This window comes from Tursiops truncatus, chromosome 3, assembly GCF_011762595.2.
Source record: "Tursiops truncatus isolate mTurTru1 chromosome 3, mTurTru1.mat.Y, whole genome shotgun sequence".
NCBI lineage: Eukaryota > Metazoa > Chordata > Mammalia > Artiodactyla > Delphinidae > Tursiops > Tursiops truncatus.
In genome coordinates this window covers 127,409,522-127,434,547 of record NC_047036.1, presented here as the reverse complement: position 1 = coordinate 127,434,547, position 25,026 = coordinate 127,409,522, and the positions used below count along the sequence as shown (strand labels likewise).

At 44.6% G+C, this 25,026-nt stretch overlaps 2 protein-coding genes across 6 annotated transcripts in view; one reads left to right on the top strand and one right to left on the bottom strand.

Moving 5' to 3' along the window:
- The window catches only part of GLRA1 (glycine receptor alpha 1), a 49,206-nt gene extending 30,789 nt beyond the window's left edge, over nt 1-18,417 (top strand). The window contains exons 6-9 of the mRNA XM_033855073.1: nt 369-506; nt 3,023-3,237; nt 11,883-12,029; nt 18,103-18,417. Coding sequence (XP_033710964.1) covers nt 369-506; nt 3,023-3,237; nt 11,883-12,029; nt 18,103-18,417 — 815 coding nt within the window. The remainder of the gene's footprint in view (nt 1-368; nt 507-3,022; nt 3,238-11,882; nt 12,030-18,102) is intronic.
- G3BP1 (G3BP stress granule assembly factor 1) overlaps nt 4,458-25,026 on the bottom strand; it is a 65,787-nt gene continuing 45,218 nt past the window's right edge. Inside the window, exons 14-15 of one of the 5 annotated variants that reach the window (XM_073802736.1) lie at nt 24,240-24,742; nt 4,458-14,477 (exon numbers count right to left, since the gene is read on the bottom strand). The gene's annotated coding sequence lies outside the window, so the exon portion shown is untranslated. Of the gene's footprint in view, nt 24,743-25,026 lie in introns of all 5 variants that reach the window. The other 4 variants (XM_073802735.1, XM_073802737.1, XM_073802734.1 and 1 more) reach the window with 4 other exon arrangements.

The following is a 25,026-nucleotide window of genomic DNA, read 5'->3' as shown; positions in this document are numbered from 1 at the left end:
TCTGCTGGGGGCACAAGAGGGGGATTTGCAAGGATGGTGCACAGGCAAAAAGAGCGGAGGTCAGCTGAATCTGACATGGGACTGAGGGGTGAGGGCAAGAGGACAAGCTAAGGTGGGAGGCTGGCGGGGGGTGGGTAAGAGAGGTGGAAGGGCTGTGGGGTAGATGTCAACAACGAAACCAGCTTTAACCTCTTGTGTGGGGAGAAAAAAACCGCAGCAGCGACATAGTCTCACGAGTTCCACTGAGTGTCTGATGCCTCTCTGCTTCTAACATGCTTCATGTTAGACGCCCTTCCTGCAGTACCCCTGACGTGCTTCAAATAAGAGCTTCTGGGTGGTGACTTCTCCTCCTTCTCATCCCATCCCAGTTGGATACACCATGAATGACCTCATCTTTGAGTGGCAGGAGCAGGGGGCTGTGCAGGTGGCAGATGGACTGACTCTGCCCCAGTTTATCCTGAAGGAGGAGAAGGACTTGAGGTACTGCACCAAGCATTACAACACAGGTACGTGCGAGGGCCCATCTCAACCCAGCCAGGGCCAGAGGTCAGTGCAAACATTCGTTCAGTCGCTGATCCAACGGATCTTCCGAGGTACCCGTGGTGGATCTATCTCCCTATTTATTACCTAGTGGTCAAGAGAATGTCCCTTGAAACCAAAAAGTGGCTCCCACGCTTTCTTCCTGTGAGTCCTGGGACAAGTCACTTGAGCTTGGGCCATATCTCATGACAAGAGGAGCTGGGAGATACAGTCTCTTTTCCAGGTAGCAGTATGTCCAGCTCAGGACGGACCCTGTCCCTAAGGCAGAAGGGAGAGCCGACAGTGGGAGGACATCTAGCAGTGTCTATCACAGAGGGACTGGCATTTCTATTTATTTTTTAAGGTTTTTTTTTTGATGTGGACCATTTTAAAGTCTTTACTGAATTTGTTACAATATTGCTTCTGTTTTATGCTCTTGTTTTGTTTTTCTTTTTGTTTTTTTTTTTTTTTTTTTTTGCCGTGAGGCATGTGGGATTTTAGCTCCCCGAGCAGGGATCGAACCTGCACTCCCTGCATTGGAAGCTGAACTCTTAACCACTGGACCGCTGGGGAAGTCCCGGGACTGGCATTTCTGAGAGGGCAAAAGCACAGAGAATGTTCACATTAGACCTCAGTGGGGCGCTGGGAGCTGGCACTGAGGATTAGTAAACAGTGAAGTTGGAAAGGGTCCCCTGGACTGTGAGCTACAAGGAGGGAATCCCACTTTTTAGCTCAGCTCTCTATCTCCCACGCCTAGCCCAGCATTTGTTGGAAGGTTGAACACAGGGATGAAGTGGGACCGGATCAAGACTGGCTTTGCCTGCCCTGTTTCAGGCTGGGAAGGAGCTCATGGAACACTGTGGACAAAAGGCAGTCAGTTAGTATGCCACGCTGGGGAGCTGGGCCGGGGGCTGCTGTCTGAACACAGCCGAGTGGAGTGGAGACACATGACAGGCTGGGACAGGGGCCCAGGAGAAGAGGAGGTGAAGGAGAGGGGTTCAGAGAAACCACTGTGGGTTCTGATGCAAGTAGAAGGCCCAGAGAAAAAGCAGGCAGCCTGGGTGCTGGTCTGTTTAGGACAGCTGTCTCTTTCCAGTGATCTCGGAGATATCTTAGAACCTTCAAAAATACTCTCTTCATCCCTGGGCAAGCTGAGACTCAGAGACAGTATCCAAGGGGAACGGGTTCCAGGACCTGCCAAATTACCAAAATCCAGGGATGCTCAAGACCATAGTTGGCCCTCCTCACTGAAGGATGCAGGGCCCACAGATATAGAGGGCCAACTGTACTCTCATTAGCAGTGAGTCCCCATGAATCAAATAATCACAACAGATTCTCACATACCACACACAGCCCTTTACTGTTTACACAGCGTTTTCTCATTCATCATCTCAGTTGCCCTTCACTATTCACATTTAAGTGAGAGCTGAGTTCTGGGCTAGCTCTGTGGATTCAAGGAGAGAAGACTGGCAAGGCCCTGTCCACATGGAAGGGGCTGTCCAGGGAGCTGTAGAAAATCCCCTGGTAACTGTGCATCGGTAGACTGGAGTTAAGACGCCACCATGGGATGGCCCAGCCCAGTTCCAGGGATTCACAGATTGGGAGGAGACGAGCTGTCCGCAGTCTGGTGCAGAGGACAGAGAGAGAGAGAGAGAGAGAGAGAGAGAGAGATCAACTTGCCTACTAACTCAGTGTACTATGCCTTAAAGGCTCTGATGATCATGTGAAGAGAGCTGAAGGGACACAGGAAAAAAAGCGCACTCTGCCTGGGGGAGACTTCACAGTTAAACTGCCATAAAGGAGACGGACGATTCCTTTGGCTGGTTGTGGGGCGGAAGAAGGGCATTCGGGGCAGAGAGATTATCAGGCTCAAAAACTCAGAAGTGAGAAAATACAGAGGATGCTCAAGGCAAGGGATGGAGTGTAGGGGGTCATGAGTAGAGTAAAGAAACAAGAGAAATGGGGTGGAAACAGGCTAGAGCTCGACCGTGAAGGGCAGACTAGAGTTTGAACTTTTCCCTGTAGGTAATGGGGACTTTCTTGTATGGGGAGAGATGGAAGGAAAGAAAGGTTCTACAAGAGGAAGTAACAGAAATGAGTCACTTTTTGGGAACAAAACTGGCAGAAGGATAGAGAATGATCCACTTCGGCCCACTCTTAGCAACAAAATAGTGTTGATGGGGATGACGGCAAATGACACTCTCAGCCTTAATGGTTTGTGAGGACTGTGCTAAGTTCTTTATAGGCACAGGCATCATCTCATTTTACCATCACAGTAACCATGAGTAACCATATGAGGTTGGTATTATTATTACTATTACCATCATTATCATTATCCCCAATTTACCAAAGATGAGGAAACTGAGACACAGAAAGATTCAGACACTCACCTAAGGACACAGCTAGTGTGAGGCTGAACCAGGACTCCAGTCGAGGTTGCTCTGACCTCAAAGCCTTGCTCCTGTCCAAGGCTACCTGGCCTTCCCACTATAAATTCTTGCAGGCAAATTCACCTGCATCGAGGCCCGGTTCCACCTGGAGCGACAGATGGGCTACTACCTGATCCAGATGTACATTCCCAGCCTGCTCATTGTCATCCTCTCGTGGATTTCCTTCTGGATCAACATGGATGCTGCCCCAGCCCGTGTGGGCCTGGGCATCACCACCGTGCTCACCATGACCACCCAGAGCTCAGGCTCCCGAGCATCCCTGCCCAAGGTAAGTCCTACTGCCCAAGAGCACAGAACACCAGGACAGATAAGGAGGACACACATCTCCCTTCCCTGCCTGAGACAAGGCGAGCACAAGGAATTAGTCACTATTTCGTGGGTTTTTTTTAAACATCTTTATTGGAGTATAATTGCTTTACAATGGTGTGTTAGTTTCTGCTTTATAACAAAGTGAATCAGCTACACATATACATACATCCCCATATCTCCTCCTTTTTTCAAAACATTTTAAAATATCTTTATTGGAGTATAATTGCTTTACAATGTTTTGCTAGTTTCTGCTGTACAACAAAGTGAATCAGCTATATGTATACAGATATACCCATATCCCCTCCATCTTGCGTCTCCCTCCCACCTTCCCTATCCCACCCCTCTAGGTGGACACAAAGCACAGAGCTCCCTATGCTATGTGGCTGCTTCCCACTAGCTATCTATTTTACATTTGGTAGTGTATATATGTCCATGCCACTCTCTCACTTCGTCCCAGTTTACCCTTCCTCCTCCCCGTGTCCTCAAGTCCATTCTCTATGTCTGCGTCTTTATTCCTGTCCTGCCCCTAGGTTCTTCAGAACCTTTTTTTTTTTTTTTTAGATTCCATATATGTGTGTTAGCATACGGTATTTGTTTTTCTCTTCCTGACTTACTTCACTCTGTATGACAGTCTCTAGGTCCATCCACCTGACTACAAATAACTCAATTTCATTTCTTTTTGTGGCTGAGTAATATTCCATTGTATACATGGGCCACATCTTCTTTATCCATTCATCTGTCGATGGACACTTAGGTTGTGTCCATGTCCTGGCTATTGTAAATAGAGCTGCAATGAACATTGTGGTACATGACTCTTTGAATTATGGTTTTCTCAGGGTATATGCCCAGTAGTGGGATTGCTGGGTCATATGGTAGTTCTATTTGCAGTTTTTTAAGGAACCTCCATACTGTTCTCCATAGTGGCTGTATCAATTTACATTCCCACCAACAGTGCAAGAGGGTTCCCTTTTCTCCACACCCTCTCCAGCATTTATTGTTTGTAGATTTTTTGATGATGGCCATTCTGACTGGTGTGAAGTGATACCTCATTGTAGTTTTGATTTGCATTTCTAATGATTAGTGATGTTGAGCATCCTTTCACGTGGTTGTTGGCAATCTGTATATCTTCTTTGGAGAAATGTCTATTTAGGTCTTCTGCCCATTTTTGGATTGGGTTGCTTTTTGATATTGAGCTACCTGAGCTACTTGTATATTTTGGAGATTAATCCTTTGTCAGTTGCTTCGTTTGTAAATATCTTCTCCCATTCTGAGTGTTATCTTTTCCTCTTGTTTATAGTTTCCTTTGCTGTGCAAAAGCTTTTAAGTTTCATTCGGTCCCATTTGTTTATTTTTGTTTTTATTTCCATTTCTCTAGGAGGTGGGTCAAAAAGGGTCTTGCTTGTGATTTATGTCATGGAGTGTTCTGCCTATGTTTTCCTCTAAGAGTTTTATATTGTCTGGCCTTACATTTAGGTCTTTAATCCATTTTGAGTTTATTTTTGTGTATGATGTTAGGGAGTGTTCTAATTTCATTCTTTTACATGTAGCTGTCCAGTTTTCCCAGAACCACTTATTGAAGAGGCTGTCTTTTCTCCACCGTATATTCTTGCCTCCTTTATCAAAGATAAGGTGACCATATGTGCGTGGATTTATCTCTGGGCTTTCTACTCTGTTCCACTGATCTATATTTCTGTTTTTGTGCCAGTACCATATTGTCTTGATTACTGTAGTTTTGTAGTATAGTCTGAAGTCCGGGAGCCTGATTCCTCCAGCTCCGTTTTTCTTTCTCAAAATTGCTTTGGCTGTTCGGGGTCTTTTGTGTTTCCATACAAATTGTGAAATTTTTCGTTCTAGTTCTGTGAAAAATGCCATTGGTAGTTTGATAGGGATTGCATTGAATCTGTAGATTGCTTTGGTTAGTATAGTCATTTTCACAATGTTGATTCTTCCAATCCAAGAACATGGTATATCTCTCCATTTGTTTGTATCATCTTTAATTTCTTTGATCAGTGTCTTACAGTTTTTTGCATATAGGTCTTTTGTCTCCTTAGGTAGGTTTATTCCTAGGTATTTTATTCTTCTTGTTGCAATGGGAAGTGGGAGTGTTTCCTTAATTTTTATTTCAGATTTTTCATCATTAGTGTATAGGAATTCAAGAGATTTCTGTCATATGAACTCTTGATGCCTCATTCTGCTTTACTCTCTTTTAATGCTAGGTGCTGTGTGCTAGGTGCTACATTCACTACAGTCACTGGAGCCACATTCCCCATTACTCACTCATCACTAGACACAACACTCTGCTCTACTGTTAATGCCAGATGCCATACTCTGCTCCCTTCAGCTTCATGTTAAGTGCAACATTCTGCACCATTTCCAATGCAATACTGCACTTAACATTGTTTTGATACAGAAAAAGTTGTAAGAATATACAACAAACACCCTAAAAGCCTTCATCTCAATGCCAATTGTTATCATTTTGCCACACGTACGTTATCTCTATTTATAGGTAGGTAGGTAAGTAGATAGATAGATGCAACTTTTGCTGCATTATTTGAAGGTTACAGACATGACAATTCACCTCTAAATAAGGAATAACGATCACAATGATATTATCACATCTAAAAAATTAACATTACTTGAATAAGTATTAATGAATTAGAAATAATTCCATAATTTCATCTAATATAGAACCTTTAAATTTTCCCAATTGTCCAAAAACTGTCATCAATGGACATGGATCCAATAAACATTCATACTGCATACACTTGCTCTTTTAATCTAGAACAGTTTCCTCACTGTTTTTTGTTTTTCATGACATGACTCTTCCATTAACTCTTTTTTTTTTTTTTTTTTTGGCTGCATTGGGTCTTTGTTGCTGTGCATGGGCTTTCTCTAGTTGCGGTGAGCGGGGTCTACTCTTCCTTGTGGTGCACCGGCTTCTCATTGTGGTGGCTTCTCTTTGTTGTGGAGCATGGGTTCTAGGCGTGTGGGCTTCAGTAGTTGTGGCACATAGGCTCAGTACTTGTGGCTCGTGGGCTCTAGAGCGCAGGCTCAGTAGTCGTGGTGCACGGGTTTAGTTGCCCCATAGCATGTGGGATCTTCCTGGACCAGGGCTCGAGCCTGTGTCCCCTGCATTAGCAGGCGGATTCTTAACCACTGCGCTACCAGGAAAGTCCCTCTACCATTAACTTTTAATGTGAGACATGACATTCTACTCCACTTGCCATCTACACTAGACACCACTCTCTCCTCTATTCATCCTCACAAGAAAACTCAACAATCTGCCCTTTGCACTATTAACGCTAGACTTTGCATTCTGCTACATTTACTGTAAAAGCTTGAAACCAAATTCTGTTTACTGTTACCAACTGACACCACTTTCTGCTCTGTTCATTTGCAACAGCAGGAGTAATATTCTGTTTCCTGTTCCTTATATTAGGTATATTAGGTATATATTAGGTATATTAGGCTCAACATGCTGCTCCACTCTCTATTAATAGTTGATGCCACATTCCCCCTCACTAGACTCAACATTCTACTCCACTCATTGTTAACACTAGACTTGATATTGAGCTTCGTTTGCTATTACACTCAACCTGACATTCTTCCCCCTTCGCTTTTTTTAAAGCATAAAATTCAGTGGCATTTAATATATTCACAAAGTTGTACACCCTCAGCGCTAATTCCAGAACATTTCATCACCCCACAAAGAAACCCCCATATTCATCAACAGTCACTCCTTGTTCCCCGCTCCCACCAGCCCCTGGCAACCACTAATCCACTTTCTACCTCTATGAATTTGCCTATCCTAGTCATTTCAGCTAAGGGGAATCACACAATATGTGTACTTTTATGACTGGCTTCTTTCATTTAGCATAATATTTTCAAGGTTCATTTATGTTGTAGAATGTATCACTACTTCATTTCTTTTTATGGCTGAATAATATTCTATTGTATGGATATTTCACATTTTATCTATTCATCAGTTGATGGACATTTGGGTTATGCCACTTTTTGCCTATTTTAAATAATGCTGCTATGAACATCTGTGTACAAGTTTTTGTGTGGACATATGTTTTCAACCCTTATAAGTATATACCTAAGAGTGGAATTGTTGGGTCATATGTAATTATATGCCAAACTTTTTGAGGAACTGCCAAACTATTTTCCGGAGTGGCTACACCATTTTATAATCCTGCCAAAGTTCCAATTTCTCCACGTTCTCGTTAACGCTTGTTATTCTATCTCTTTGATTATCAATATCTTAAAAGAAGTGAAGTGGTATCTCACTCTAGTTTTGATTTGCATTTTCTGAATAACTAATAATGTTGAGCATCTTTTCATGTGCTTATTGACCATTTCTGTATCTTCTTTGGAGAATCTATTCAAATCTCTTGCCCCACTTTTTAATTGGGGTATTTCCCTTTTTATTGTTGTGTTGTAATAGCTCTTTGTGTATTGTGGATTTAAAACCCTTATGAGATATGTGATTTGCATATATTTTCTCCCATTGTATGGGTTGTCTTTTTACTTAATTGATAGTTCTTTATGCACAAAAGTTTATAATTTTGATGAAGTCTAATTTATATTTTCTGTTGTTGCTTGTGCTTTTGGTATCGTACTTAAGAAATACCTAATCCAAGATCATGAAGATTTACACATACATTTTTTTCTAAGAGTTTTATAGTTTAGCTCTAAATATAGGGTTTCGATCCATTTGTTTATTTTTGTATATGGTATATGGAGAGATATCATTCTTTTGCATGTGGATATCCAGTTACCCCAGCACCATTTGTTGAAAAGACTATTCTTTCCCTCCACTGAATTTATATTCTCCTCAAAAATCAATTGGCCATAGATGTATGGATTTATTTCTGGACTCTCAATTCTATTCCATTGGTAAGTATATTTATCTTTATGTCAGTATCACTCTCTTGATTACCATAGCTTTATAGTGAGTTTTGAAGTTGGGGAGTGTGAGTCCTCCAACTTTGTTCTTTTTAAAGATTGTTTTGGCTATTCTGGGTCACTTGCATTTCCATATGAACATGAATATAAATTTTAAGATCAGCTTGTCAATTTCTGCAACAACAGTAAAAAGGAATTTTAGTTCAAAATGCGTTGAGTCTATATAGGAATTTGGGGAATACTGCCATCTTAATAATGTTAAGTCTTTCAATCCATGAACACAGGATGTCTTCCCATTTATTCAGGTCATCTTTAATTTCATCCCACTGCTTTCTAGACCCCATGGTTTCTAAAGAGAAATCAGCTGTTAATCTTATTGAGGATACTTTGTACATGATGCATTGCTTCTCTCTTTCTGCTTTCAAGATTCTTTTTCTTTGGCTTCTGACAGTTTGATTATGGTATGTCTAGGTGTGGATCTCTTTGAGTTTATCTTGCTTGGAGTATATTGTGTTTCTTAGATGTGTACATTAGTGTTTTTCATCAAATTTGGGGAAATATTTGCCATTTCTTCAAATATTCTGCCTCTTTCTCTCTCCTCTTCTTCTGAAATACCCATCAAACATACGTTAGTGCACTGGATGGTTCCCCGCATGTCTCTGAGGCTCTGTTAATTTTTCTTCATTCTGTTCCTCAAACAGGATAACCTCAAGTTCATTGATTCTTCTTCCAATTCACTAATTCTTTCTTCTGTCTACTCAGATATGCTGTTATCCTCTCTAGTAAAATTTTCAGTTCAGTTATTTTACTTTTTAACTCCAGAACTTCTATTTGGTTCTTTTTTGTAACTTCTATTTCATGCTCTACTTGGTGAGACTTTGTTGTCACACTTTTTTTTTTGGCCAGGCTGCCCAGCTTGTGGGATCTTAGTTCCCTGACCAGGGATTGAACCTGTGGCCCCTGCAGTGGAAACACAGAGTCCTAACCACTAGACAGCCAGGGAATTCCCTCTCATACTTTAGTTGTGTAGACAAGATTTCTTTCAGTTGTTTGAACATATTAAAAATGTAACTGATTTAAAGTCTTTGTTAAGTCCAACATCTGGGTTTCCTCAGGCACAGCTTTTTTTTTTTTTTAATTTACTTTTGGCTGTGTTGGGTCTTCGTTTCTGTCCAAGGGCTTTATCTAGTTGCGGCAAGAGAGGACCACTCTTCCTCATGGTGCGCGGGCCTCTCGCTATTGCGGCCTCTCTTGTTGCAGAGCACAGGCTCCAGATGTGCAGGCTCGGTAGTGTGGCTCATGGGCCTAGTTGCTCCACGGCATGTGGGATCCTCCCAAACCAGGGCTCAAACCCGTGTCCCCTACATCGGCAGGCAGCTTCTCAACCACTGTGCCACCAGGGAAGCTCAGGCACAGCTTCTTTTGACTGCTTTTTTCCTATGTATGGGCCTGACTTAGTCAATCCAGGCTTCTATAACAAAGTACCATAGACTGGGTGGCTCATAAATGACATAAATTTATTTCTCACAGTTCTGGAGGCTTGAAGTCTGAGATCAGAGTGTCAGCATAGTCTGGTTCTGGTGAGGATCCTCTTCCAGTTGCAAACTGCTGACTTACTGTTGTATCCTCACACGGCAGAAAGAGAGTATGCTAGCTCTCTGGACTCTTTTTATAAAGGCACTAATCCCATGCATGAGGGCTCCATTCTCATGACCTAATTACTTCCCAATGGCTTCATCACCAAATACCATCGCATTGGGATTCAGATTTCAACATATGAATTTGGGGAGGACACATTCAGTCCATTGCATTCGCCATAGTTTCTTGTTTCTTTGTATGTCTTAGATTTGTTGTTGAAAATTACACATTTTACATTATACAATGTGGCATCTCTGGAAATCAGATTCTCCTCCCTCCTCAGGATTTGTTGTTGTTTGTTTGTTTAGTAACTTTACAGAACTAATTCTGTAATGTCTGTATTCTTTGCTGTGTGGGGCCACTGAAGTCTCTACAGTTAGCTTAGTGGTTAGCTAAGACTTTAAGAGATTTCCTTAAATGCCTGAGCCCTATACATCTCCCAGCCTTTGCCTAGGGACTCTGTGTGTACTTTCAACACTCAGCCAAGCAGTTTACAACTTTGCCTTAGCCTTTACTTCCTGTTTATTCAGAGCTGAGTGCTAAGAGCCTTCTCAGGTCTTCCCTGAGCATACACACAGGCCTAAGAATGTGCATAGATTCCCAGGAATATATCATAGCTTCCTAAAGCCCTCTATGGACAGCTCATTCCCCAGATTTTCCTTTTATACTTTTTGCTCAACCTATTGTTTGCCTCAACTGTTACCAACTGCCTGGGGCTGATGTAATGTTCAACACTTGCCGATGATTGTTTTCAACAAATGCCCTCAAGGAAAAAGCTGTTCACACTGGACCAGCTCCAAGTCAGGTCAAATAAAGACAGCCTTGTGAGTGGGGTCTCTCAGAGAACCACAAAACTGGTCAAATAACAATTCCCTGAGAATGCAGCTTTAAAGAATCTCCTACTCTGTTCTGCCCCATGCAGTGGCTGTCAGGATATTCATGTTCACCATGCTTGCAGGCTGTTGGATTTCAAAGCTAGCACAGAGCTGGGGATGAGAGGATGGGAATAGGGCAACTTAAAACACCACAAAGCCCCAAGGCAAATAAAAACATACATCCGCACAAAAGCTTACGCACCAATGTTCATAGCAGCTTTACTCATAATAACCAAAAGGTAGAAACAGCCCAAACTGTCCATCAACTGATAAATGGATCAACAATATGTGTTATATCCATACAATGGAATATTATTTGGCCATAAAAAAGAATAAAATACTGACACATGCTACCATATGAATGAATCTTGAAAACATTATGCTAAGTGAAAAACCCAGTCATAAAAGGCCACAAATTGTATGATTCCATTCATATGAAATGTCCAGGACTGGAGGAAGACAACTGGGGGAATAAGGAAATGATAGCTAAAAGATAGCAGGTTTCTTTTTGAGGTGATGAAGATGTTCTAAAATTGACTGTGATGATGATTGCACGTATCTGTGAATGTATAAAACCTTTGAATTGTACACTTTAAATGTGTATGATATGTGAATTATATCTCAATAAAGCTGGGGGTTCTTTAATGCCATGAAGCTTGCTGTTCTTACTGAGATCCAGCTGATTTTCTTAAATAAATGCTTACAGGATTGCTGTTAGACTTTGATTAATTAACAGAGTTCTGAAAAAAAGTTGGTTCTGACCATTTTTGATAGTTGCTTCCATGGAGAGAGAGAGTTTTTGAAGATCTTACTCTGCCACTCGCACTGACATCCTCCACTTACTTTTAACCCTAGGTACAAATTCTCTTCCTATTTAGAGCTTTAGTCTAAATACCACATTCTGTTCCACCGAACAATAATGCTAGACACACTGTCCCCCTCTCTTTAGTGCTCTTCTAGGCACCATGTTCTTTTTTCCCCAATATTCTGTCCAGTCTTCTTGATGCATTTCTCTTCTGTTTCCCTCTGCACCCTCCATCCTAATATCCCAGCTGAGAGAGGACAGCAGTTAGTGAGTGATGGGGGAGGGGGTCCTAACGAGCAGAAAACATTCCTCAGTACTCAAGACTTCACTCTGCTCTCTCCTCACTTCCCTATGCTCTTCCCCCCACCTCTGCCCCAGGTGTCCTATGTGAAAGCCATTGACATTTGGATGGCCGTGTGCCTGCTCTTCGTGTTCTCAGCCCTGCTCGAGTACGCCGCTGTCAACTTTGTGTCTCGGCAGCACAAAGAGCTGCTCCGATTCAGGAGGAAGCGAAGACATCACAAGGTAGGCCTTTGGCTCACTGCTGGCAGCAAACGGAAGAGTGCCAGGCAACCCTGTCTTGTGATACTTGTTTCACTGGACCATCCTTCTCAGTGGGTAAAGCCCGCACAAAATAGGGGTCAAAGTTCTGGAACTCCTAGCTTCCCCTCCCATAAACAATGCCCTGATTGGGTCTATAGGCAGATAGTAACACTAACCATCAGGTTACACCTGAAGACAGAACTGAGGGAGCAAACACTGATGGTGTCAAGATAGAAACTAGCTATAAACCCAAAGCATGGCAGGCAGAGGGGGTGTCTGCTGGTGTTTTCTACAGGGTGGAAAATATTTCAATTATTTCAATGGGCCTGATTCCAGAAGGGATTTGCACCACAAAAGGTGAGATCTGAGAGTAGAATGTCCAGTTTCCAGGCCTTTGTTTCCTACGTCCAAGAAAAGGGCATCCAGCAAGATTCTCCCCCAGAGTGGATCCTCTCACCTTATGAGGAATTGAATAAAGAAATACTTGGCACACCACCTCTGAAAAGTCACCAACCTCTGTTAATTCAGAGGTTGTGTGTGTCCCAACCAACAAGCGCCATTGGGGAGCACACAGCCTGTGGGAGAAAACTGGCTCCACATCCTGGTCCATAACTACTTCCCCAGGAGACCTTTCTCCTGCAGATCAGAGAAGCTGCTTTTCTCTCCAGCCTCATCTTCACATCACTTCCTCCTTTGCTCTCTGAGCACCATCTACCCTGGCTTTTTTCATAGTTCCTCAAGCATACGCACAGGATGTTAGGCGTCTGGTTCTCTCCTCCTGGGCTGCTCTTCCGGTGCACTTTGCCTGGTATGAAGCCACTCACTTTCCAGTCCTCGGCTGAGGCGTCTTTCCTTGATATCCTAAGTCAAGGTTAGGTCCTGTACTGAGGTGCGTATGCCAGCCTGTTAAGTATGGTCATGCAAGTTGTATCCTACAAGGACCCCCAGCCAAGGAGGTGCTCTTCCCTAAACCCTGCCCTGGCGTGGACTCTATCAGCCAGAGGAAGGGATCTCAATTCATACACCCCAAGAGGCGGATGCCTTTCTTCTAATTTGCACAAAGACACTGTTTATGCCAGCAAAAACCATACTCTAGTTGAACTCGGTTTCTTTCCTTCTGAACATTTATCTTGAGTTATAATTATGCATTCAATCACGTGATTGTTTACTGCGCATCGTCCACTGAATGATAAGCTCCCTCAGGGCAGAGACCCTGTCTCCTCTTGCTCAGTGCTACATCCCTGGTGCGTAACACAAGGCCTGATAGTGAACACGCAATAGGCATTTGTTGAACAAATGGACAAAGGGATAAAAAAAACCTAATGAAAAAAGAGGAGACCTGCCAGTCAGAGAGGTTACTTGGAAGTGTTTCCAGCAATGGATAAGGACAACCAGGGGCTCATACACTCCGGGCTCATACAGGCCACACACCACATACCTGCCACACACCAAGGCCCTAGCTGCTTTAGGCTGACCTACATAAAATAGCTGTCTACCGAGTTACAAGGTGCTGTGACAAAGGACTCTGCCTCTTTGGTACGTGATTTTCAGCTAGCCTCTTTTGGGGCCCAGCTTCTCCATCTGTAAAATGGACTAAGTGGGTATAATGGGGGACTGTGGTGAAGATGAAATCAGATGCCAAAGTAGCTTTAAGTTTTGTTCCTGCCACACAAGTGCCAGGGATTAAAATGATTCCATAGGCACAGATTTCCCTCAGTATGTTTCTTAAACATCAGCAATCTGATTCAATTAACTTCTAGCAGTTAACCGCAGGCGGCAGGCAGACGTTCCGAGACAGAAGATGCCCATGGGAGTTAGGATATAACCTGCGCTGGAAGAGGAAACCATCTTGGGTGCAGCGAGCCAGACAGGACTTCTTGAAAGACCCTAGTTTTAGTCCTTCCATTACTGTCCACCAGATACCTAGCCTCTGACCGTTAACATGGTCCAAACAAGGAACTGACCAAACACAACTATCTCTGGGATTTACTTTTTATTTTCCCTTTCTCCCCCATAGGCTAGCGTTTTCTGCATTTCCCTCTGCTAAAAGAAGTTCAAAAATGTGTTGCAGAGACGGTTATTCGGGAAGACTATGTCCAAAATATTTGACTGGCACCAGTCCACCAGACTGTGCCCTGCACAACTCCAGGGGGCAGCGTTTACAGAGACGAAAATGTGAATGAAGCTCCTTGCAGATATGTAATATGCAGGGCCTACAGTACTTCCAAAGGCTGCCTTCACCCTTGCCAAACGCCTACCACTTTTATACACTAGAGGAAAACAAAAGCTTTGTTTTACCTCTGGCCAGGTAAAGTGTGCATAAGGCCACTATGCAGATTTGATCAGATTCCTCTGCTTGGTTCCTTCCTCATTCTCTCACAGCACGCTGGTGCTGGAAGCGCTCTCAAGAGAGCATCCGGTCCACTCCTCCTGTGAGGTGACAACAAAGAGGAGGGGCAAGTTACCAGGCTCATGGAGCCACCGATGGCAAAGGCAAGGCGGCCTTCCAAGACCCATGGCTATTCTCAAAACACTGACCATATACCACCCGCTGCTGCTTATCTGTTCATCAGTGTTTCCATCCCGAAGCAGATAAAAATAGTCCTGCATTTATTAGACCTTAAATAGAAACTAAGATTTATCCCAAGGCAGAGGTCACAAACTAGTAGCTAGAAGGTCAAATTTGCCACGCAAATATCTTTACGTTTTTAAGCAGTGTCTTAAAAGTCTGGAAGAAGGTGCCAGCATTCAAAAGTCACACTTCTAGTTTCACTCAACACATTGCAGCCTCTGGTCCCACTGGGTTCACATCCCACGTGGTACAGGCGCACTGCAAATGCCTGTAGGTAGGGAATGCATTCCACAGCCCCAGGCTCACTTCATCACACACTCCTCCTGCCTGGCCCCTGGTGTGCATCTGAATTAGGGTGACCTTCCTTGTGCCCATGGGCTCTCAACTTGGCACAAATGTCAGAAACTACAAGGACACAGAATCCGGCTCACCATAAAGAAGAGGTTCCTTGGAGCAAGGCCCTCTGGATGCGGCCTGTACACTGGCAGTGTACAAGCTGGGACCGCAGAGCCCTAGGGGGGTTTTAAGCCCCAGATGGGAGTGAAGAGGAACTCGCTTACATGCCCGAGTTTCTCGGAGCCTGTGATCTTGGCCAGGCTCCTCATCTCCCTCTATCTTCCCATGTTACCTCATTTGCTGGGCAGAAAGCATCTGGTCCTCGAATTTCCTGGCCAGCCTCATTACTCAGATTATTAGGAAACCTCTGTGAGCCTGACTGGGCAGGCACACTACCAACCTCCCTGGGCTCTAGAGTAACTATCAGATTTCCCCTGCTCCAGCCCCACGCAGCCCCAGGTGCAGTTGGGCATTCATTTCCTGCCACCTGCTGGCTCAAATAGGAATAGCAAGCTTTGGTCCAGTCATTTCTAGGGAATTTCCTTTCTCCTGGATACAATGTGAAATTGATCATCTTCTCACCAGATGAGGCCTCCACACCCCCATCCCATCCCCTCTCATGCTTAATAGATGAAGAAGGCAGAGAATAATTTTCCAAAGCTACACAGAGAGTTAACTTGGGCCACTCCCTGCATACCTGGAGCCCAGCGAGAAAACGTTTTCAAGCACCCACCCCACCACAGCGGGGGGGCTATTTATACTGATAAGCAACAGAGTCGGAGCCAGCCCACTTCCAGGCACAGGGTCCAGTGACTTGGCCAGCCTCCCCCAACTCCTCTCCTCGGCTCTGGCACAAACCCTCTAGTTGTCGTCCCCATAGACAAGTATTGGTTGAGCACCGATCTGCCAGGCACTGGAGCCCATCTTCTTTCCCTCACTTGTGCAACATGGGTGTTGGACCAGATTCAGTCATTTGCAAAAGATTTCTTGAGCATTCATTGTATGTGTCAAATCCTCCTGGTGCTAGCAAACGTATGGATACCAAGGGGGTAAGGTTGGGAGTGGGATGAATTGGGAGATTGGGATTGACATATACACACTACTGTGCATAAAATAGATAGCTAATGAGAACCTACTGTACAGTACAGGGAACTCTACTCTATGCTCTGTGGTGACCTGAATGGGAAGGAAATCCAAAAAAGAGGGGATATATGCATATGTGTAGCTGATTCACTTTGCTATACAGCAGAAACTAACAAAACATTGTAAAGCAACTATGCTCCAATTAAAAAAAAAAATCCTCCTGGCGCTAGGAATACAACCGCATTTAAATTTTAAAAAAAGGTTGGGAGGTGGGGAAGCTGGGATTGGAGAGGATATACAAGTAAACGTTTAGTCAACAAACATTGGCAGAGTTTTGAACTTCTGCCCAGGAAATATATTCATGACAGACTTTGCCTCTGACTTCATGGAGTTTACAGTCTAATGGAAGAGACAGACATTAATCAAGGAAAACAATGTGATAAGGGCTTTAAAATACAAAAAAGGAAAAAGAGGGAGGGGTGTAGAGGGAGTTTATGGAGCACACAGCAGGGACACCTAGCCTATCCCTGGGCTCAGGGAAGGCCTCTGAGTAGGAATTAGTTCAGGGAAAGAGAAGGAGATGGAAGCAGGGGTGGGGCTGGGAGAGCGCTCCAGCAGAGAGACCCACCTTCCCAGAGGCCAGAGTGAAAGAGGAGTGCAGCACTTTCCAAGAGATGGAAATATCACAGCGTGGCTGGAGCACAGAATGCCAGACGGAGATACGCAGACAGCACTGCCCAAGTCATCTAAGGCCTTGTCACCATGTAAAAGTTTTAATTATCCTCAAGTCAGTGGCAGCCTATTAAAAAGTTCTAAGCAAAAGACGACCAATAAGATTTATGTCATAACAACCCAGATGGGTTGGAGGGGGCGGGGGGGGGGGAGATGGGAGGCAGGAGGGAAACTAGGCTAGACGTCATCACAACAAGCCCAGATGGGGACCCAGGATGGAGTGGCAGGCGCAGAGCTGGACAGGCACTGGGGCCCCTGGGCTCCATTTCCTGCTCTCTGCTGGCCCTGCCCCTCACAGGAACAAGCAGAAGACAGGGAGGCTACCCGAAGAGCTCTCGCTCTCCAGGATGGCAGAGTGAGCCCATAAACCCCCCAGAGCCACACACTGAATCAGCAGCCCAGCTGAGACTCTCAGCGTGCCTCAGAGCTCACAAGGAAGGACCACAAAGCCGGACATGATGAGAGCAGACAAGACTGTCTCCACGATCCAGATGAGGAACAGAAAAAGCGAGGAGGGTCAGGGGAGCATACATTTGGGTAGTGAGCATGAGGCAGGGAGGGGGGAACATGCAACACAGCAGGCAGGGGTGCACAGCATAGGGTGGGGGAGGGGGGAAGCTGCAAAGGTAAGTTGGAGCCAAATGATGAAGGGCTTGAATGATAACGTGATAAAAATCCAGAGGTATGTCTGAGGTCACACCTGCCAGGGATACAGGAACATGGAGGTAAGAAGCAGCTGCGGTGCCCTGGCTTGTGAGTGGAGGTGAGGCCCACAGCCCTTGCTCCCTCCTGGGCCGTTCACTCCCTCCCCCAACCTACGCACAGAAGACATTACTGGGGAATGGAGTGGGTGGGAGAGGGCAAGGAGGCAACAGAGGCAAAGCAGGGGATCTCTCCAAACTGTCCCCTGGATTTCTAACAAAACAGCGTTCAGAGTATCCACTCATCTATAACCTCTGATGGTCGAAAAACACCTTGAAGTAGTGGAGTGAATCTTATCCCCACTTAAAAGAAAAAATGAAATTAAAAACTCTTTGAGAGTCATGGAAGGAAGTCTTCCAAGGAAGTGACTTGCGTAAGGTCACACAGCCAGCAAATGATGGAGCAGAGACCTGAACACAGGTCTCCAGACTCCACGCTGCACTCCTATCCCCTGGTTTGCATCTGTTTTGGTATGTGAGTGGCGCCCCTCTATAAGGCATAACTCCCCAGCCAGCCAAAGAGCCTTCAGGAGCCTGGAATGGAGGCAGGGAGAGCCAGATGGGCATGGCCTGGCCCCCCAGGGGAGTGCCTTGCAGGGAGGGTGCCCAGCCCCTGTCTTATTTTAAGTAGAGCCCCATGTTGAATCTGTTTCAGGAGGATGAGGCCGGAGAGGGCCGCTTCAACTTCTCTGCCTATGGGATGGGCCCGGCCTGCCTTCAGGCCAAGGATGGCATCTCGGTCAAGGGCGCCAACAACAACACCACCACCAACCCACCTCCTGCGCCATCTAAGTCCCCGGAGGAGATGCGAAAACTCTTCATCCAGAGGGCCAAGAAGATTGACAAAATCTCCCGCATAGGCTTCCCCATGGCCTTCCTCATCTTCAACATGTTCTACTGGATCATCTACAAGATCGTCCGCAGGGAGGATGTCCACAACCAGTGACGGGTCTGGGATGGGGGGAGTCTGGGAGAGGGCAGAGTGGGAAGAGCACAGGAATCTGAGGGCCGAAAAGGAGGGGACGGGAGGGAGGGGGCGCACACACAACCGTCTCCTTCTCTGCAATGTGTGCAATCCCAAATGCGGCGATGCATGACTCTTAGAATGTGGCACTATCTATTTAACCTCGGGTGGCTGGTGGGAGCGGGGAGGGAGGGGCTTTTCTAATACAGGAACTGAGGGGCCAGGGAGGAAGGGGAGGGTTCAGGGTGGGTCGGGGGGAGTGGGAGAAAACAGCTTTCAAAAATTTGAGTCCGTGGGCTGTGCAGTTTTCCTGTTTGGAAGGAGCGTGCAGTCTGCCCCAGAGCAGAAGGGAAGCAATATAATATAGGATATATATTCATGCTTAATATTAATCCAAAACCACAAGAACAAAAGATTTGTTTCTTAACCTATCAGCCTAGTAACTGCTTAAATTTTTAAAGTCACAGAAGTGATGGACAATTTTTCCCAGAATGGAAACAGTCACAAATAAGCTTGCTCTGGTGTGTGTCCCACATCACACCCCTCCAAACGCCATGCCTATCTTCAAACTGGCCCAGGCAGACTCATGCCAAAAAGCCATTCTGCCTCTGCTTCAAGAGGGTCGTGCGGCCCAGGCATGGGTAGTGGAAATGGGGAAAAGTGGAGAGAAGAGAAGGGTGTGACTAAAGAGATGGGACATTTCCGAGGCCCGAAGATTGAGAATCCATCCTCACGTCTCCAGGCTGAGGACCTCTCTCTGAGCTGCCCCTCTCTGAGCCCTCACGCTTCTGTGCTTCACCACCCACCCCACTTACCCTCCACCACCACCCAGAAATGGCCGCTGTGGTTTTTCTCATCATATTGCTAATATGCAATCTTTTTTATGGTTAAAAACAAAAGGTAATAATCTCAAGAAATAATATGCAGATAGACTGAGTATAAACAGATGCACTTTTTTCAGATGTCTATTTTTGGGGAGAGTCTCTGGAATTGCAAGTGGGTGTATGTTTGGGAAGGTGGGGTCCATAGGATGAAACGGATGTGTTATATCGTGGTTCCACAGAGTGAAGTTTTGCGAGGTGAAAGGGCAGCAGTGAGGCTGCTGCCACTTAGATGTGTGTATACGGGTGGAAAGAGAGTAATGTTTATAAAGTCTGTTCATTATATTCTGACATTTCATATACCACAAAGAATGGGGGAAGCTTGGGGGGGAAGACCCCATTATATTTTTATAAGTCTCTTTTTTGTTTTCCTTTTTGGTGCTTTGTTTGGCTTTAACATTTAAGAACGTTAGACAAACGTTTCTCTCTCCTTCTAACTCTTAAGTGCCAGAACTATCCAGATAGCTAGGGATATCGTGGGATAGTTCTGGGGAAAAAGGAGAGAGCCTGCGAAGTGAACTGCGGGGTGTGTGGGGGAGCCCGCTCAAGGACACAGATGTTCACAGATGAATGAGAGGGGAGCTCTGTCCAGCAGCCTCTGGCCCACCCTCTGTCAACACCACTGCACCTGAAACGACTGCACTATGGCTTGTGGCATCCTCCCTGCTATGGCCCGTGACCAGAATACTGGGGTTACATTTCTTTCTTTACACTTTAGTGGAACAAAGTGGTAGGTAGCTGGTGAGACACAGCTGACAGTCAGTCGTCCTGAGGCTTGGGGTTCACTTGTGCCTTTAGAGTATCCCCAACTTAGGGCAGGACAGAGATGAGACGCTGGGAACCTAACTCCTCCCTAAAGCACCTTCCCCAGGGGAAGTTTCTCCCATTCCCTATGCCCATAACTAATGCCCACAGAAGCCCAAGGAAGCAGGTTAAGACAACATCCAGGGGTGACTGAGGTAAAGAAAATGCACTATGCAGCCGAAGAAGGACTTGGCTTTGTGGCTTTAATGAAAAAGCTGTTTACATCCAAGTTCCAAGGTTAACCAATCATTGCCTTCCCTTCTCTTGGCCTGTGTAGACCAGAAAACTCAACTGTATTCTAGCCGTGGAGGATGTGGGAGGGAACCCGGAATCCTTTTTTCTAAGAAGCATTGAGGAATGGGAGCCAAGTGAGTAGGAGTCTCTCATGTAAGACCATCCTTTTTCCCACCACTAACATGTGTCTGAAGGAGGAAAAGTTAAATAGAGGGACTTGAACAAATACTACCAGTTCAAGACTAAAATATCAGCCTTTGAACTTCTATTAGCACCTTTCATGAGCACTATATTCACTTTATTTAAGGGAGAGGGGAAAAAACCCTCAATTCTCAAGTGGTGCATGGGTCTCTGGAAAGGCTAACATCCCCTTTCACTAGCACTTTTTTCAATTTAGGGGGCAAATAATTTTTTAATTTAAAAAAATTAAAAAACCCATTCTCTCTACTTTACTCATTATTAGACTAAATTCAGAATGTCTGAAGTCTAGGTGAATCAGGCAACAAATGCACTAGGCCACTGTCAGGAACTAAAGACAGTACCAATTGTTCTAAAACATTTTTCCTCCATTCAAACTGCAAAATCACACCGTACTCCTTGTATGAGGTGTCTGGAATCTCCTCAAGACAGAGAAATCACTGGGCCATTTGCCCAACCTCTGCTGGATCCTTGAACTTCTGCCACAATAGTCAACCTCTGTGCCCACTGGGTGCTGCCAGGTCTAACTGATAGTACCCAACAGACAACAGAATCATCTCTCTGAGACACAGAGGGGATCTTCTCTCAGACTATTCCAAACACAGCATCTCTCATAGAAAGTAAATGTGAGCGGATGCATGACAGCAGTGAAAAGAAGAATGTGAATTTTAGTCCTGCCACTAATATGCTGGGTCGTGACCTCGGGTAAACCACTAAGCTCTGGTTTCTCTAAATACATAATGGGGAGAGTGGTACAGGTGATTTCCACCTCCCTCCTGGCACCGACTGCTCTATGTGCTTGAACTGGTCTATAGGAAGTTCACACAACAGAAAGTTTAAGGTCACTTTGATTTCTGAACTCTCCGGGTGGCTATGAATATACATATGCACACGTATATGGACACACACAATTCTTGTTGCCTTTCTTTGGACAATTTGCAGATTTGTTTTTCCTTTCGCTCCACTTTATCAAAGGTGAACAAATGTGGGGAAAGAACACCAATCATTATAATGCCAAAAATCCCATCAGGAATGAGGAATGGAGCATATGCTCAAGGAGAACACGTTATCATTAATGTGTAATGTAGTAAGGATTTAGCAACTAGTTACATGGATTTCATCATTACAGAAAATCAAACTAGGTAATTTAAGCCCAGTATCTTTTTAGTTGGCTTTAACAAAAAGGGCAATACTTCCTTAATTTCCTCTTCAGTTTGTGCACAGAGGACATCATGCCTTGGGACTACAGATGCCAAAGGCTACAGTACAGAGAAAACTAATTTAGGTATAATGAGTGGTTTACTGGTTTTCAAACCCTTATGTATATAGACCAGTATTTATTTCTGCATGAAGGAAGAACTGGATACTGGCAGAGACGAATGGGTGATTTCACCCACCTCCCAAACTCCTAGGAGCCAAATTTAGGAGAAAGTGATTAAGCAGATAATAATACCAATAACTTCTTATCTATTAGTTTACAACATGTCTCATTTTTCAAGAGCAGCAAAATAAATGGCTCAGCTCTGCCAACCTCTGGCCCTTTCAAATATTCAAGAGTCCATTCTTGACTAACGCTACAGGGAGTGACTAAGGACAGGCATGAAGAGAACAAAAAATGTGTGTGTGTATATGTGAGAGAGATACCTTGAACTTAACTCTATTTTTAGTTTGTCTACAAAGACAAAAGGTCATTTGATCCGAATTATTTCTTCTTCTAAGCTGTCAATAAATAAGAAATGTACCCCTCTAAGAAGTTCACCAATATTTTTCATAGGCTACTTTTTTCATACTGGGGAGAAAATACCTATGATGGGAGATGGTTCCTTTCTTTGAAAGTATGTGCTTTTATGAACGTCATTAAAAAGAGATGAGATGGTGTTTTGTGAGGCTCGATATTGATTGCAGAGTAGATTGGTGCCCCAGCTAAGCTGGTACCATCGCTGATAACAGTCTTGTGAAAATTAGATTCCTTAGTTAATTGCAACACACCAAAATTGAAGGAAGTTATCATGTCTGCAGTAAGTGCCTCCTTAGGAGAAGAAGCTGGCAAGCAGCAGGTACAATCTGCATCAGCTTTAGGACTGGGGTGGAGATCTGGATGTGCAGATATTCCCTAGTCTGGCTGGAAGCCCAGCCCAGGGACGATGAATACCACTCTGGAAGCTATCAGATTTATTCAACGAGCACCTTCTGCACATTCAGAAGGCTGCCCTCTACCCTAACTCTGAAGAGGCAGGCAAGATGAGGTTTCCTCTGTGAGCTATGGTTCTCAGGTTGACCAAAAGGTTTGCACTCTGAGGGGCTGGTAAGGTCTGCTGAGAAACAGACCAAACAGGGAACAGACCAAAAATTCTCTAGCAGGGAAAAGCTAAAATATAATTTAGCTGTTTTTTCTTCCACTAAGTCCCTTCTCTCAGAAACCAACTCCTGAAATTTAAATGAAGAACCCTCCTATTTTCCTGCAGCTCTAGGAAGCCAGAAACAGGAGCTTATCCTGACCAAGGAAGGAGTAAAAGACACGCTGTGTTTTGATTGAGCTGGGCTGCTCTTAACTACTTGTAGCACCGTGAGGCAAAGCATATGTTGCAAAGGCTTTGGTCTCAGAGTATCCTGAAATCCCAATGGATAGGAAGAACCTCCGTGGATAGGCTGAAATTCCTGTCGTAATGAGGAACTTTTAAAAAAATCCCTAAACACTGCCCTCCCCACCCCAGCCCAATGATTAAGAGAATGAAAGCAATGACTTCTTTCTGACTGTCCCAGTTAAAGATCTCAGAATGTCAAGGAGAACAAGGGCAACGTGCCAGCACCTCTCCCAGGCCTGAGTAACCTAGAATCTTGAGGGCCCAGACTAGATGATGACTCCACCAAGTTATTATCCTGTTGTTTCCTTAAGGATTTCTCAGGCTGTAAACAGCAATGGCAGTAGATAAGTTTGCTCATACGTGGGTGCTATTTCATGCCGTTTTGATGGAGCTGTGTGGTTATTTAAAGCAATAATTAAGGTGCTTTATCATTCTTTGGAACAGCAAAGTGAGTTCCAAGGTAGCAATTATTGCCCAATAATTTTTAGGATCATTAAGGCTTCTTCAGCTAGCGTCCAGACCACTCCTTCTCCCTCTTCGCTCTCCACCCCACCGCTGCCTCCTCTCACTGCCTCCATCAGCATCCCTGTTTCATCAAGCTGTGCATCTTGTTTTGTGAAACCCAGCTCTGCCAGATATGCTGATGTATTTCTGAGGGGGTGGAGAACGGGATGCTGGCATGGGGACTAGAATGGACTAGTAGCTCCTGTCTCATTTAAGGCTGTGATTTCTATTCTTCCTCTTGCATTTTGAAATTTCAATGTTCTGGAAAATTTCCACTGGAACACTGGGTCGAAAAGTCAGACTATAGAGAATGGCAAGCCAAAAATATACCCTTCAGAGAGCCCAGTGATGAAAATTATATTCTATGTAAGGCCATTAACCAGCTGTAGACCAACACCAGCTAATTAACCAACTAGCTAATAATGGGGATGAAAGACATTCGCTGGCGACATACAGATTCCAAGCAAGATTGGGTCTTCCATTCCCACAATTGCCCTGCTTCCCAATTCCCCGCATTGCCTTGTTTTAGGCCTGCCTTTCTTCAGATTCAACTGTTTTCTTATGCAACTTCAAAACCCAGTGTTCTATTTAAACACACCTGCCTCCTGAAGTAGACAGAGGTCAATGGGAAGTGGGTCCTCGTTCTGGCGCTACCTCAGGCTCATCATGGAAACATGGGTAAGCTACTCCACCTTCCTTGGCCCAATCACCCCCCTGTAAAAAGAGGGAGTTGAAGGAGATTTATCACAGCCAAATTCTGGATACTTTGATGGGTTGAAGAAAAGAGCATACTGTGTGTTGTAAAAGGTTTCACTGTTTCCGCATTTCAGTGTCAGGCTTGGAACCCCATCCCAGGCCTGCCCAGAAGGCAGGTAGGGAGAAATTAAGAAAGAAGAGGGTCTTGGTCCTCAAGGAGATTACAATCTTACTTTTCCGGCAGTGAAAGTCTAGTTATTTCACAGTACTGATAAACTAGCTTCTCACCTGAGAATCCCATCCAACATCAGGACAACATTCCACTCTGTATTTTAGCATATATGTCCTGTGAAGACTGTACCCCATTTCCTATGGCAGTTGTCTGAATTCTCTCTGCCAGAGACTCTGGAAGGATCAAAGAGAAACGCATCAGAGCAGAACTTATGAAATATCCCTGGGGAAATAACTGCAATGACTCCAAGTCCCCTCCCAGCCTGTCCCCCACACACCGTTTAATCATAACAAGAAAATTCCAGCAAGACTTAGGAATATTTTCTTCTGTCTCTATTACTCTAGTTGCAGTTACAGGCAGAAAAAAAATGGGACTGCTCCAGACCACTGGGGAGGTTCATCAAAATTCGTACCACTAACTAGGTTATACTAAGAAAGATAAAAAATATTATAGCAAG